The 13,907-nt window shown below is 35.5% G+C and overlaps 3 protein-coding genes across 3 annotated transcripts; all 3 read left to right on the top strand.

Annotated features, from left to right (window-relative positions):
• Nucleotides 1-1,607: 1,607 nt before the first annotated feature.
• Nucleotides 1,608-2,713, top strand: LOC128921357 (UDP-glucosyltransferase 2-like). The gene has a single exon (XM_054228715.1). It carries the CDS (start codon nt 1,686-1,688, stop codon nt 2,208-2,210), a length of 525 nt encoding a protein of 174 aa, XP_054084690.1. The 5' UTR covers nt 1,608-1,685; the 3' UTR covers nt 2,211-2,713.
• A 650-nt stretch (nt 2,714-3,363) lies between these two features.
• LOC128921356 (UDP-glycosyltransferase UGT5-like) lies at nt 3,364-5,337 on the top strand. Its single transcript, XM_054228714.1, has 2 exons — nt 3,364-3,679; nt 3,734-5,337. The coding sequence occupies exons 1-2, from the start codon at nt 3,430-3,432 to the stop codon at nt 5,038-5,040; spliced, it is 1,557 nt and encodes a 518-aa protein (XP_054084689.1). The 5' UTR covers nt 3,364-3,429; the 3' UTR covers nt 5,041-5,337.
• Nucleotides 5,338-5,487: 150 nt separating this feature from the next.
• LOC105220493 (UDP-glucosyltransferase 2-like) lies at nt 5,488-13,103 on the top strand. The gene is made up of 2 exons (XM_054228709.1): nt 5,488-9,889; nt 9,963-13,103. The coding sequence occupies exons 1-2, from the start codon at nt 9,640-9,642 to the stop codon at nt 11,279-11,281; spliced, it is 1,569 nt and encodes a 522-aa protein (XP_054084684.1). The 5' UTR covers nt 5,488-9,639; the 3' UTR covers nt 11,282-13,103.
• The last annotated feature ends 804 nt before the right edge of the window (nt 13,104-13,907 follow it).

Genomic DNA, 13,907 nt, shown 5'->3' with positions numbered 1-13,907 from the left:
CGCCTTCACTTATGAAGCGTTTTGTACTCTAGAGGGTCAATAATAGTGATAGCACCTCTTGCTTTGGCATTGCATTTGGGTACTTTTGTTAACTTATTATTTTCTTTCTGATAATTTGTATTTATGTTTTCTCATTCTAGATAGAAAAGTTTAGATAGAAAAGTCTAATTAGTTGGACTACAAAAAACTGGTTAATAAATATAAATAAAAGTATTTATATATTTGTTTACTTGAAGTGACCTTGAACTTAATGACAAATGCTTTCAGATATACAACAATAGAATAAACTAAATAAATATATGATTACATGTAGTACAGCGTTACTATTTTATTATTATCAAATTTGCTGCAGAATCTATAAACATACAATTTTACATATAAAATTACTATCTGTTAGACACAAATAAATGTAGCATAGCGTCATTAAATGCACGAGTGTGTGTAATGGCAGAATGCAACGGTAATGTAATTGCTATTCTTCGCCAACGAATACATTATATATAGCAATATTTCATTTGATAATATAGCGCTTAGCATGAGAGATAGTGCAGATAGTGTATGAGATACAAATACGGGTTTGGGCCGAAGAGTACACTTCAGCAAGCACTTGTAAAAAGTTCTATGAATTATTGAAGTATGTATGTGATTGGCGTTGCAACCGTTTAGCCGGTTATAGCAGAATCGACGATAGTGCGCCACTTCTCTCTCTCCTTCGCAGTTCGGCGCCAGTTGGAGATCCCAAGAGGTCGCTCTCCACTTGGTCCCTCCAACGGAGTGGAGGCCTTCCCCTTCCTCGGCTTCCTCCGGCGGGTACTGCATCGAACACCTTCAGGGCTGGAGTATTTTCGTCCATTCGGACAACATGACCTAGCCAGCGTAGCCGCTGTCTTTTTATTCGCTGAACTATGTCAATGTCGTCGTATAACTCGTATAGCTCATCGTTCCATCGTCTGCGGTATTCGCCGTTGCCAATGTTCTGAGGACCATAAATCTTGCGCAAAATTTTCCTCTCGAAAACTCCTAGTGTCGTCTCATCTGATGTTGACATCGTCCAAGCTTCTGCACCGTAGAGCAGGACGGGAATGATAAGCGACTTGTAGAGCTCGATTTTGGTTCGTCGAGAGAGGACTTTACTGTTCAATTGCCTACTCAGTCCAAAGTAGCACCTGTTGGCAAGAGTTATTCTGCGCTGAATTTCGAGGCTGACATTGTTCGAGTTGTTGATGCTGGTTCCCAGGTATACGAAATTATCTACGACCTCGAAGTTATGACTGTCAACAGTGACGTGGGAGCCAAGACGCGAATGCGCCGACTGTTTGCTTGATGACAGGAGATATTTCGTCTTGTCCTCATTCACCTCCAGACCCATTCGCTTCGCCTCCTTATCCATGCGGGAAAAAGCAGAACAAACGGCGCGGTTGTTGCTTCCGATGATATCAATATCAATTGAAGTAAGACTGGCTATTTTCAAGCAAACAACTTTCTAACAAAGAAAACAAACAAATTCATTTTGTTCATAGCATTCGAACTAATTGCACACCATTACATCGAGTTAATGTTTAATAATACTTGATATTAAAATACGCTCTCTCATCTAAAATTTATAAAAGGAAACTCTGCGGAGATTGCAAAATCAGTCGGTGACAAACTAGTGTGGCTACTGTATAGAAACTGAATTTGTAAATATGAGACGGATTGCATTTGTAACATTGACATTAGCGGTGGCTGCGATTGCACCAAGATTCACGGAATCGGCAAAAATACTTGTTGTATGTCCTTGTATGGATCCCTCGCAGTATATCTGTGTGCAGTCGTATTTGAAGACATTGGCAGCGCGCGGACATGAAATCACTTCGGTATCGGCATTTCCTCAAAAGAAACCGTTAAAAAACTTTCGTGATATAACATTAATTAACAGGTATACCGAACGAGCGCGAGAGATATCTGCAACTTTCCATGATCGACCAATGAAACCGCTCGATGCGGCAATCTATTGGACTGAATATGTGCTGAGACATAAGGGTGCGCCACAATTGCGTGAAGCCGCACGTCATTGGAATTTTCTACAACGCCATAGTGTCGATACAATCGCGATATTATTTGGTATTCCATTGTTATTGATTATATTTATAACTCGCGGTATTTGCAAGTTGTTATTGGCTATATTCAGAAGTAAAGACCGTGAGAACAAGAAGCAAAAGAACGAATAAACATGGAATTTCGTAAACGAGGCTATAGTTACCAGATTATAGAGATAATTCTAAGCAGATGACAAAGACTACAAGAAGCTCGATTGGGATTCCTCGCCATGAGGCCTTATGTTCAGAAATTAAATAAATTAATATTTTTTTAAAAAATTAAATAATGCCTTTTAAATTTATATTGATGTGAGATATTGAAAACTGTAATTATTCATTAATTTCACGGATTTATTTTTTTAAAGCGATAGTTTTTATTTGAAAGTACAAAATCGGACTATAAGAAAGAAAGAAAAGCGATTTGATCAAACCAAGTAATATTTGTCTGTAATTTTTACCGCTCGAAAGCAGCTGAGTTTATGTTCGGCGATTTATTTCTAAGATTTGTAATATCACTTTATTATCTAAAAGTGTAAATGTTGAACTTATGATAAGCTGAGGCTTGATAAATTAGTGTTTTAAATAATATTGTGTAAGTTGTGATAAATGAACAAATACAACGAGCAGAAAGTTGATATTGTTTTTTTATTAATATTATTTATCACTTTTATATTACAGTCTTAGTAAAGTAAAGAATGATTGATTACCTACGAGAGCTAAATTGAAGTAAAAAGGGTGTTTCTTTCAACAGTATGATATATTCATTGACATCATAAGCATACCAAAATAGTGCTACCATAACCTTGTTTCCAAGAGATAGGCTTGATGGTCCCTGTTTTCTTGTACAAATTAAAACCAATTATTAAATTTTTGGTATTTTCGACCAAGTTTGCGTAAATATCTTTCCCGACTGTCTGTCGTATGATGTACAATAGTTTTGGTACAACTTATATAGTATGAACCTCAGAATGGTTAGAATCTAATTTATATATGAGCAGATCGAATATATCTAGGACCAACCTCGAACACTGAATTATACAATATCATTTGCTTATTATGATCAGTCCGGTGCACAGCTCCTGCACTGTTTATTACTCACTAGGGAAGCAATGTTTTTTCCGAAGATTAAGAAACTCATGCAAAAGCTTAGTTTTATAGTGCCATAAAGTGTATTAGGGATTTAGAGATCTCCATTAAGTTACTAATATCATAAGTTAGTGTGGTACGCAGATTTGTTCAGCCTGATGTGTTCTCTGTTGTCTAAATAAGTATAAAGATCAAGACCCTCACAGTACCTTGGTTTAGTCTAATACGAAGTCTGTTGGTGCGTATTAGTTAAAAAGTTTTCAAAATGTGTGCAATCAAATGCATAGCTATTGTTGTGTGGATCTTAATGTGTAGTTTAAATTCATTGGAATCCGCAAAAATACTTGCTGTTCACCCAATTCCGGGTCCTTCTCATTACATGTTTATACAGTCGTATTTGAAGAGATTGGCGGCGCGTGGACATGAGATCACTTCAGTTTCGCCTTTTCCACAAAAAACACCCATAAAGAACATTCGTGATTTAACATTACAAATAGACAAGTCGGGACATAAAGGTAAGCGTAAAGTTTTACGATAAAGGAAATTTGTTTTAATTAAAATCATTTTAGAAAGAATAATCAATTTGATCGAAGAAGCTTATGAAAGTAAATTGGACCAGCTGAAGAGGGTTAGGGACTATGTGACATCGTCTTCTTTGCTTGTGTTGAGGAATGAAGAATTTCAAAAACTATTGCGCTCAGATGAACAGTTTGATCTCATCATTATCGAAGTATTCTGTCAAGATTCGCTTTACGCATTGGGTCAACATTTCAGAGCGCCAATGATTGGGGTGTCCCCATTTAGTACAGATGTTGTGATCGACGAGTTGGTGGATAACACTTCGCCGGTGGCATATGTACCAGCACCTAGCGGCACGAACTTGGATCGCATGAATTTCTGGCAACGCCTAGATAACCTATATGCTTACACCATAGAGCTTTTGTATAATCATTTAGTTATAATACCAGAGCAGCAGCGATACTATGAAACGTATTTTCCTAATGCGACTATGCGCTTAACAGATGTTCGTAAAGATTTTTCTCTTTTGCTGCTCAATCAACATTACTCATTCAGTTGGCCACGTCCATTAGTGCCGAATGCAATCGAAGTGGCTGGTATGCATATTGATCACAAACCAAGTAAAATACCAGACGATATGGAAGCTTTTATTAATGCCTCCCCTAGAGGTGCTATCTACTTCTCAATGGGTTCGAATATAAAGAGCGAATTTTTGCCGAAACATAAATTGCAAGATATTATGAACGCATTTGCCTCACTGCCCGTGAACGTGTTGTGGAAATTTGAGAAGACTGATCTAGTTGGTAAACCAAAGAATGTCTACATTAACAAATGGTTTCCACAATCCGACATACTAGCTCACCCCAAAGTGAAACTTTTCATTACACATGGTGGCATGCACAGTCTGATAGAAGCAGTGCATTATGGCAAACCGATTGTGGGTATGCCAGTATTCTACGATCAATATTTAAATGTGGAAAAAGCAGTGAGTAAAGGTTTCGGTCTTGCTCTTAACTTTCGAAATTTCACCAGTGCCGAGCTGCGTGATGCCATTTTGGAGGTATTGAACAATCCCAAGTATACCGAACTAGCGCGAGAGATATCTGCGACTTTCCATGATCGACCAATGAAACCGCTCGATGCGGCAATCTATTGGACTGAATATGTGCTGAGACATAAGGGTGCCCCACAAATGCGTGTTGCCGCACGTCATTTAAATTTCTTACAACGCCATAGTGTGGATACAGTTGTTGTGTTATTTGCTATTCCATTGTTGTTGATTTTATTAATAACTCGTTTGATATTGGTTATATTCAGAGGTAAAGATTATGTGAGTAAGAAGTTAAAGCATGAGTAAACTAGGGAATTCCATTAGTGAGTGTATATCTAACTGTTTAATGAGATAATTCTAAGCACATCACAAAGACTACATAGAGTTTCATTCGGTTCTTCTTACATCTAAAAGATTTTAAATAGATAATGAGGCGACATAAATTGCTTACTTTTATTTCCATAATTGTTAAGGGCTGATCAATATGTTTCTGATAGTATTGTTGATAGAGCCAATGTAATTGATTTCTTTAAACAGATAATGTGTAATTTTATATTGTTTATGACACTTTCAGTGCAATAAAAATATTTAGAGCAAACTATATATGTTAGTAACTTGTAAGTGAGAAATCACGGTAATTAAATAAATTAAGGTGAATATGCTAGTCCTTCAAAAAGTCTCTTTATCAGCTATTGACAGTGTCATATATCATATATTTGGCCGCATAAGTAATTGAAAACAAGTAAGAAAATACTAAGTTCGGGGGTAACCGAACATTTTATACTCTCGCAATTTATTGATATAGTTTTATTAAGATATCACAGCTTTCACTTTTCACACTTTTGATAAGCCCTCATTTTCTGAACCGATTTCACTTATTTTCATCACCAAGGTACACTATATCCAGGACGCTCACTTAATTTTGCTAAGATATCTCACATATTAACCACTATATGCGGAATAAGGCCCACCGTATTTTTTTTTTTTAAATTATAATTAGGTATATGGGAGGTAGGAGATGTTATGGCCCGATGTTAATAATTTTTGCAACAGAGACACACTATTAGACGAAAAAAATTTCCTCTGAGTTACACTAAGTTATCTGAGAGATTTACCCATATTTTCGGATAAAAATACGCTTGGGCACTGAGTTCATCATGAATTATTTCGATATATGGGGTCTTGAAAACCTATGGTCCGATTTTTAGAAAGGGGCTGCCACACTATAAATGCAGCATTTATGCAAAGTTCTGTTCCGATATTTTCAATAGTGCTTACTTTACATTTTGTAAAGTAAACTATTCAGCTCGACTTCAAAGTTCTGGTATATAGGTATAGGCCGATTTGGCCTATTTTCACAACATATCAGTGGGATGCAAGGAAAATATTACAAACCGAGTTTAATTCATATTGGTCGAGTAGTTTCGGAGATATGGTTTTTGACCCATAAGTGAGCGGAGCCACACCCACTTAAAATTTTGTAAACCAATTTGGATGCAGCCCTTCTGTACCTTCTTTATAATGGAATTTAAGGTTTCTGGTATTTTCACTTACTGAATTAAAGCATTTTTATTAGTTTTCAACATAACCTTTCTATGGGCGGTGGTCGTGGTTATAATCCGATTACCTACCTAATTAAAAGAAACGATTCTAGAAAGTTTGGTTCATATAGCTTAAGAAGTTACGAGATATATAAAAAAACTTAGTAGGGGGCGGGGACCCGCCCACTCCTCCATAAAAATTACATCCACATATGCCCCTTCATAGTGCGATACTTCCTACCAAATTTTATTTGCATAGTTTTATTTATTGCTTAGTTATGGCACTTTATGTGTTTTCGGTTTTCGGAAATCGTTTAGTTTTATGACTTACGAACAACCGTTATGTGAACAAAACTATAATACTCTCTTGTAACATCTGTCATGTAAGACAATTTAGATTATGTGTATCTATGCTTATTTTATGTTTATTATTTATGATTTTTTAGTATCTTTATCATGTAATTAATAATATTTTATTATATTTATTAGGCGTGTTTTATTTGACCACCACAAGCTAATAGCTAAATCATGGACAAATAAAACGCATTTAGCTTATTTCATATCTTCGCTTAAAAATGAATTGTGTTGGCAATGCGGGCCCGAACTCTCAGCTGAAATGTAATTTATTTGAAAAAAAAAAAGTTGAATTTATAAATCAAAATTCCTTTTGTTTACCGCTTTTCTATAATATTCTGAGCTTTTAAGGAATCTACAATCATTATTAGATCCGGGATGGTCTAAATAAATATGGATAAAGTTCGATAGAATTTAAAATTTTGGTTTGTTTACATTTTTATCTGTCAAAATGGGGTTTCTCGCTATTGCCAACTACATTTTTTTGGAAAAAAACCAACTATTGTGAATGAAAAAAAACGATGAACTGGCAATGGCTCTAGTTCAATATACAAGCTATGATAGCTTATGACAAGCCAACATAATTATGTTGGCTAAGTCTTCCATACAAAATAAGGTAATAGCTTAATTTGCTGGTCAAATAAAACACGCCTATTATTTTAAAAGTATTTTTTTTGAACTTCGAATCCAAATATTTTTATTTTGGTGGCGAAATTGGAAAATTTTTTTTACTTATGTATGAGTATACTCTTATATGTATTGCCAAAAAAATTTAAATATTGTTATCCGCCAAACAGAAGGAAACAGGCAACGGTTATATGAAGCTGGAAACATTTCAGAATTATTTTGAAAAGTTTTTGATTTAGAAATGTCTGTACTAGTGAAACGTTTAGTTCTCTTTATGGCCAGTAATAGTGATTCTCTAATATATAATTGTAAACTTTCCTTTTAAGAAATATATATGTATATATACTATATATTTTTATTCAAGACTTAAATTTCGTTATGAATTATATGAATATATGAGCAAGAAGCAATTTTTATGAAGAAATTATAGCCTCAAATTGATAAACAAAATCTATACACCACTAGTGACTTAACATTGCTCTCCATTTTGTAACCAAAATAATACTGCAAAGGAATTGTGTCGAAATTCAACCGAATAATTTGAAAGCCGAATCAATACAAATAAGAAATAGTACAAAGGATGTAGCGAAACCGAAACTGAAACCGCAGCAAACTGGAACATTGGCTTTGTCTGCTGCATTCATTAAAATTGTACATTTAATAATTGGTTGCAAGAGATATGGCTTATAAGCCTGTCCAAAATTATCGTTTGCTTTGACATAGCATTTTGGGTACTTTTGTTAACTTATTATTTTTTTTTGTTAATTTTGCAGTTATGTTTTTTAATTCTACAATAAGTTAATGTCGATAAGTCACGCAAGTTTGCTTACAAAATTTTAATTATTATATTAAAACATTGAAAATATTTCAAATCCCATTATGCCTGAATTCACATAATAAAAATATCTTACGTATTTGCATACTCGACGTGACTTTGATACTTAACTACAACAATATTATACAATATAATATAATAATCTAAATAGACGATTAAATGTAGCATATTATTATTATCGCATTTATTTCACTCATTCATATAGCGCAGTATCTATGTATAAATATACAATTCCACATATATATACTATCTACTTTACTATCTGTCAGAGGCAGAGTAATGAAAATATATAATGAAATATCTGTAAATATTATATATTAGTGCGTGTAATTGCAGAATGCAACGGATATGTAATGGTGAATGTAATTGATCTTCTCTATATGTCATAAATATGAGTAATATATAGAGCGGCTACTTTTAGAGATAGTGCAAATAGCGTATGAGAGGTAACAAAGACTAAACCCGGCCGTATCATCAAGCACTTGATAATTTTTGATTTCGTCTATCTTTGAAATTAAAATGTTAGACTTTGTGCCCAAAAAATTATATTTGCAATTTTAGATACCTTCCATTAAAGACATAAAATTTTCTTTATGCTTGTTTTTGGTTAACATGTCAATGTGAGAGATCTGGACGATCAAACGATTGGATAGACGTTACCACAGTAATCACCGCTTAAATGCCCCCTCTTAACATGCACGAGTTTTGAGACACTTAAGCGGGAAAGACACTTAAATGAATTCCGCTTAAGTGCCTCGAGGTACTTACCACGCCTTTTCCCAAATGTTTCGACCTATTATTTTTTCTTTTAGAATGAAAAGCACATTTATTTCTTATTAATAACAAAAATACTTTTTAATGACAATAAATATGAGAATAAACATAAAAAACTATGTAGATGTTTTACTTTTGACAATACTCGGCGCATTCAATGTCAAAAATATTAAAAAGCATTTAAAAGAGGAAATTTGCAAACAATTTTGTTTTTGTGGCTTAAATATTGTAAGCATTTAAGCGGGAAAGGCACTTAAACGGAGGCTCTTAAGAGGGGAATATTATATTTGAATTGATAGAAAAAATAACGATGCTGCAAAATATGGTCACTTAAGCGGGAAAGGCACTTAAACGGGTGACACTTAAGCGGGGATCACTGTACATAATACCTTTTGTGATTTGATCTAATTTAAAAGGCTCATATAGGCTTCCATTTAATTCAATCTGAGCTTCGATAGTTCGAACTTTTTGGTAGTAAGATTATCTAACTTCCATGCAAAAAATTATATAATAAAGCAGAAATTGTACTTCTTAAAATTGTTTCCATGCACAGTTGATAATAAAAACGTTCATTTTGTCCATTGGTTTCGAACCTATTAACCCTGGCATGTCAGTCCCTTGCTAATTGCATACAATTACATCGAATTAATCTTAAGTGTTACTTTTTATTAAAACCCGTTCTCTCTTTTAAATGCATAAAAGCACACTTTCCTGAGAGCATTACGTCAGTCGGTTATGTACTATTGTGGCTACTGTTAAGTTTGTACAATAAATATGAGCCGGATTACATTTGTAACATTGACATTAGCGGTGGCTGCGATTGCACCAAGATTCACGGAATCGGCAAAAATACTCGCTGTATTTCCTTTTACGGGCCCATCGCAGTATATGTGTGTGCAGTCGTATTTGAAGACATTGGCTGCGCGCGGACATGAAATCACTTCGGTATCGGCATTTCCACAAAAATCTCCCTTAAAAAATTTTCGTGATATAACATTAATTAATGAATACCAAGATCATGATGGTTAGTGTGGTGCATATTAAAGATATTTGTCTATCAAAATTTATTTCGTTGTAATTATAAACTGTATTTTTAGAATTCATTATCAGTGCGATTGAGGAAATGTCTGAAAGTAAATTAAATCAGTTACGTACCGTGAGGGATTACGTAATTATGGGTTCCTTGTCAGTGCTGAAGAATGAAGAATTCCAACAACTACTGCGCTCCGATGCCCAGTTTGATCTCATCATTATCGAAGTAGTTTGCCAGGATTCTCTTTACGGTTTGGGTGAACATTTCAGAGCGCCTATTATTGGTGTCTCCACATTTGGCACAGATGTTGTGATCGACGAGTTGGTGGATAATATTTCACCGGTAGCATATGTACCATCGCCTACTGGTAAACATTTGGATCGTATGAACTTCTGGCAACGCTTAGAGAACTTATATGCTTACACCATGGAGCTACTGTATAATCATTTAGTTATAATACCTGAGCAGCAGCGTTACTATGAAACGTATTTTCCTAATGCGACATTGCGCTTAACAGATGTTCGTAGAGATTTTTCACTTTTGCTGCTCAATCAGCATTACTCATTGAATTGGCCAAGTCCATTAGTGCCGAATGCAATCGAAGTGGCTGGTATGCATATTGATCACAAACCAAGTAAAATACCCGACGATATGGAAGCTTTTATTAATGCCTCCCCTATAGGTGCTATCTACTTCTCGCTAGGGTCGAATGTTAAGAGCGCAAGTTTACCGAAACATAAATTGCAACATATTATGAACGCATTTGCCTCATTACCCGTGAACGTGTTGTGGAAATTTGAGAAGACCGATCTAGTCGGTAAGCCAAGGAATGTCTTCATTAACAAATGGTTTCCGCAATCAGATATACTTGCTCATCCTAAAGTGAAACTTTTCATTACACATGGTGGCATGCACAGTCTGATAGAAGCAGTGCATTATGGCAAACCGATTGTGGGCATGCCAGTGTTCTACGATCAATATTTAAATGTGGAAAAGGCAGTGAGTAAAGGTTTTGGTCTTGCTCTTAACTTTCGAAATTTCACCAGTGCCGATCTGCGTGATGCCATTTTGAAGGTATTGGAGAATCCCAAGTATACCGAACGAGCGCAAGAGATCTCGGCGAGTTTCCATGATCGCCCAATGAAACCGCTCGATGCGGCAATCTATTGGACTGAGTATGTGCTAAGGCATAAGGGTGCCCCACAAATGCGCGTGGCCGCACGTCATTTGAATTTTCTACAACGTCATAGCATGGATACAATCGTTTTATTGTTTGGCATCCCATTGCTGTTAATTATATATTTAATTCATCGTATTTACAATTTATTGTTGGCCATGTTGAGAGCCAAAGACAGTGCGAACAAACAGCAAAAGAACGAATAAACCTAGGAATTTCATAATGGGTTTACATACCAATTTATAAAGATAATGCTAAGCAACTACATGAAGTTCGATTTGGTAAATTAAGGTTTTTGTTAAAGGTTTTGTAATCTGTTTTAGTACTGATATAACAAATGAGATCCCATGATAGTGAAGTACATAACATACATTTGTTCAGAAGAACTCTTTAATTATTTTTACACATTAACGGTCGATATCTAAAGTTTTAAAAATCACTTCGTTATATTTCAATGACAGATAGGGGCCAATTAATATAAATTGATAGTAATGTTGATATGGTGAATTTAATTAGTTTGAATAAACAGATAATATGTGGTTGTGTATTATATGTATATTACACTTCCAGTAGAAGTAAAATTAGACTTTGGATGTAGTAAACAATGCATTAATATTAGGTCAACAACTTTGCTTCCGCCGTTTCCAATAGATGTTTCTAGGGTCAAGCACTGGTCGATTAAATCTTTTTATATCGATCGTGGACATTTGTGTCAACATTAACCCAACAAAATCTGAACTGAAAGAATGTCACTTTTTGAGCCGAATTCTCGACATTTGCCTCGATTTTCTCGACAAAAGCCTTAAATTTACAAAAAAAAAACAGAAGCAAAGTTGTAGAATAAAATAAATAAGTTAAAAATGTAAACTGTAAAGTATGTATGTATGTGATTGGCGTTGCAACCGTTTAGCCGGTTATAGCCGAATCGACGATAGTGCGCCACTTCTCTCTCTCCTTCGCAGTTCGGCGACAGTTGGAGATCCCAAGTGTAACCAGGTCGCTCTCCACCTGGTCCCTCCAACGGAGTTGTAGAATAAAATAAATAAGTTAAAAATGTAAACTGTAAAGTATGTATGTATGTGATTGGCGTTGCAACCGTTTAGCCGGTTATAGCCGAATCGACGATAGTGCGCCACTTCTCTCTCTCCTTCGCAGTTCGGCGACAGTTGGAGATCCCAAGTGTAACCAGGTCGCTCTCCACCTGGTCCCTCCAACGGAGTGGAGGCCTTCCCTTTCCTCGGCTTCCTTCGTCGGGTTCTGCATCGAACACTTTCAGGGCTGGAGTGTTATCGTCCATTCGGACAACATGACCTAGCCAGCATAGCCACTGTCTTCATATTCGCTGAACTATGTCTATGTCGTCGTATAACTCGTACGGTTCATCGTTCCATCGTCTGCGGTATTCGCCGTTGCCAATGTTCTGAGGACTATAAATCTTGCGCAAAATTTTCCTCTCGAAAACACCTAGTGTCGTCTCATCTGATGTTGACATCGTACAAGCTTCTGCACAATAAAGCAGGACGGGAATGATAAGCGACTTGTAGAGTTTGATTTTGGTTCGTCGAGAGAGGACTTTACTGTTCAATTGCCTACTCAGTCCAAAGTAGCACCTGTTGGCAAGAGTGATTCTGCGCTGGATTTCGAGGCTGACATTGTTCGTGTTGTTGATGTTGGTTCCCAGATATACGAAACTATCTACTACTTCAAAGTTATGACTGTTAACAGTGACGTGGGAGCCAAGACGAGAGTGCGCTGACTGTTTGTTTGATTACAGGAGATATTTCGTCTTGACCTCATTCACCTCCAGACCTATTCGCATCGCTTCCTTATCCACGCGGGAAAAAACAGAACTAAAGGCGCCGTTGTTACTTCCGATGATATCAATATCATCGGCGTACGCCAGGAGCTGTACGCTCTTGTAGAAGATTGAATGCGCTTGTTTGAAAACTAAATTATAGATATATATATAGGTATTATGATAGATACATACATATGTTTATATAATAAAATATTGTCTGTTATCTTACATATTATATTTATTATTGTATTTCAAAGGGATAACTCTATACTCGGAGCGTCAAAATTATAATAGTGAATTGCTATCCTGTATCTGCTGTCATAATACATATACACACTGATATTTGGTTCTCTGATATGAGGTGTTATCGTGCTCTTGCATATTTTGGTGTAGGATTTTTGCATTTCTTGCAGTAGTTCAAACTTGCAAGAGAACTCGCCTACTAGATTAACACTACATATTTGTACCATTACCGTTTATTTGCATTTTTTTATTGTTTCTTTATTTATTGGATCTGCTTTGTTTAAAGTCTAACAATAAGTATTAAAATTTTAAATCTATTTAAAACTAAAGAAGCTCAAGAATGTGGTTGAACTGTTTTGGTATAACGTTGCTCTCTAGTAGACTTGTAACCTTTTTAAACGTGTTTGATTGCAGTAATATACCATGGTATTAGCCAATGGCTTTGGATGTTCAGGAAGTTTAGAAATATATTTCTTTCAGCAGTCCTCTATCTCTTTCTTTACCATAGGAATTTCAAGATCCTTATGGATATTTTCATTACTCATGTATCTCGGTGAACCCGTGATTGATCTAAGCATTTTAGATTGAAATCTCTGAATTATATCAATGTTATCGTACCCCACATTACATTGTTTCACAGGACTTTGTTGCCTACGCTAAGTTTAGAATTTTTATTTAAGATTTAAATTTGCTGCTCCTAATTTTATGCAAATTATTTTACTCGCTATATGTTTCCACCTCGATCGAGGTGAATCCATAGATAAGTTACTTCATTCCTATGGGGTACTAGT

Source organism: Zeugodacus cucurbitae, chromosome 2 (genome assembly GCF_028554725.1).
Source record: "Zeugodacus cucurbitae isolate PBARC_wt_2022May chromosome 2, idZeuCucr1.2, whole genome shotgun sequence".
Lineage (NCBI taxonomy): Eukaryota > Metazoa > Arthropoda > Insecta > Diptera > Tephritidae > Zeugodacus > Zeugodacus cucurbitae.
This window is presented reverse-complemented; position numbering and strand designations above follow the sequence as displayed.

Bases quoted from the DNA above. Each gene is read 5' to 3' on its own strand.
- LOC128921357 (XM_054228715.1), top strand. From the start codon at position 1,686: ATGAGACGGATTGCATTTGTAACATTGACATTAGCGGTGGCTGCGATT.
- LOC128921356 (XM_054228714.1), top strand. From the start codon at position 3,430: ATGTGTGCAATCAAATGCATAGCTATTGTTGTGTGGATCTTAATGTGT. The intron at 3,680-3,733 runs GTAAGCGTAAAG...AAATCATTTTAG, and splicing joins AGACAAGTCGGGACATAAAG to AAAGAATAATCAATTTGATC.
- LOC105220493 (XM_054228709.1), top strand. From the start codon at position 9,640: ATGAGCCGGATTACATTTGTAACATTGACATTAGCGGTGGCTGCGATT. The intron at 9,890-9,962 runs GTTAGTGTGGTG...CTGTATTTTTAG, and splicing joins TGAATACCAAGATCATGATG to AATTCATTATCAGTGCGATT.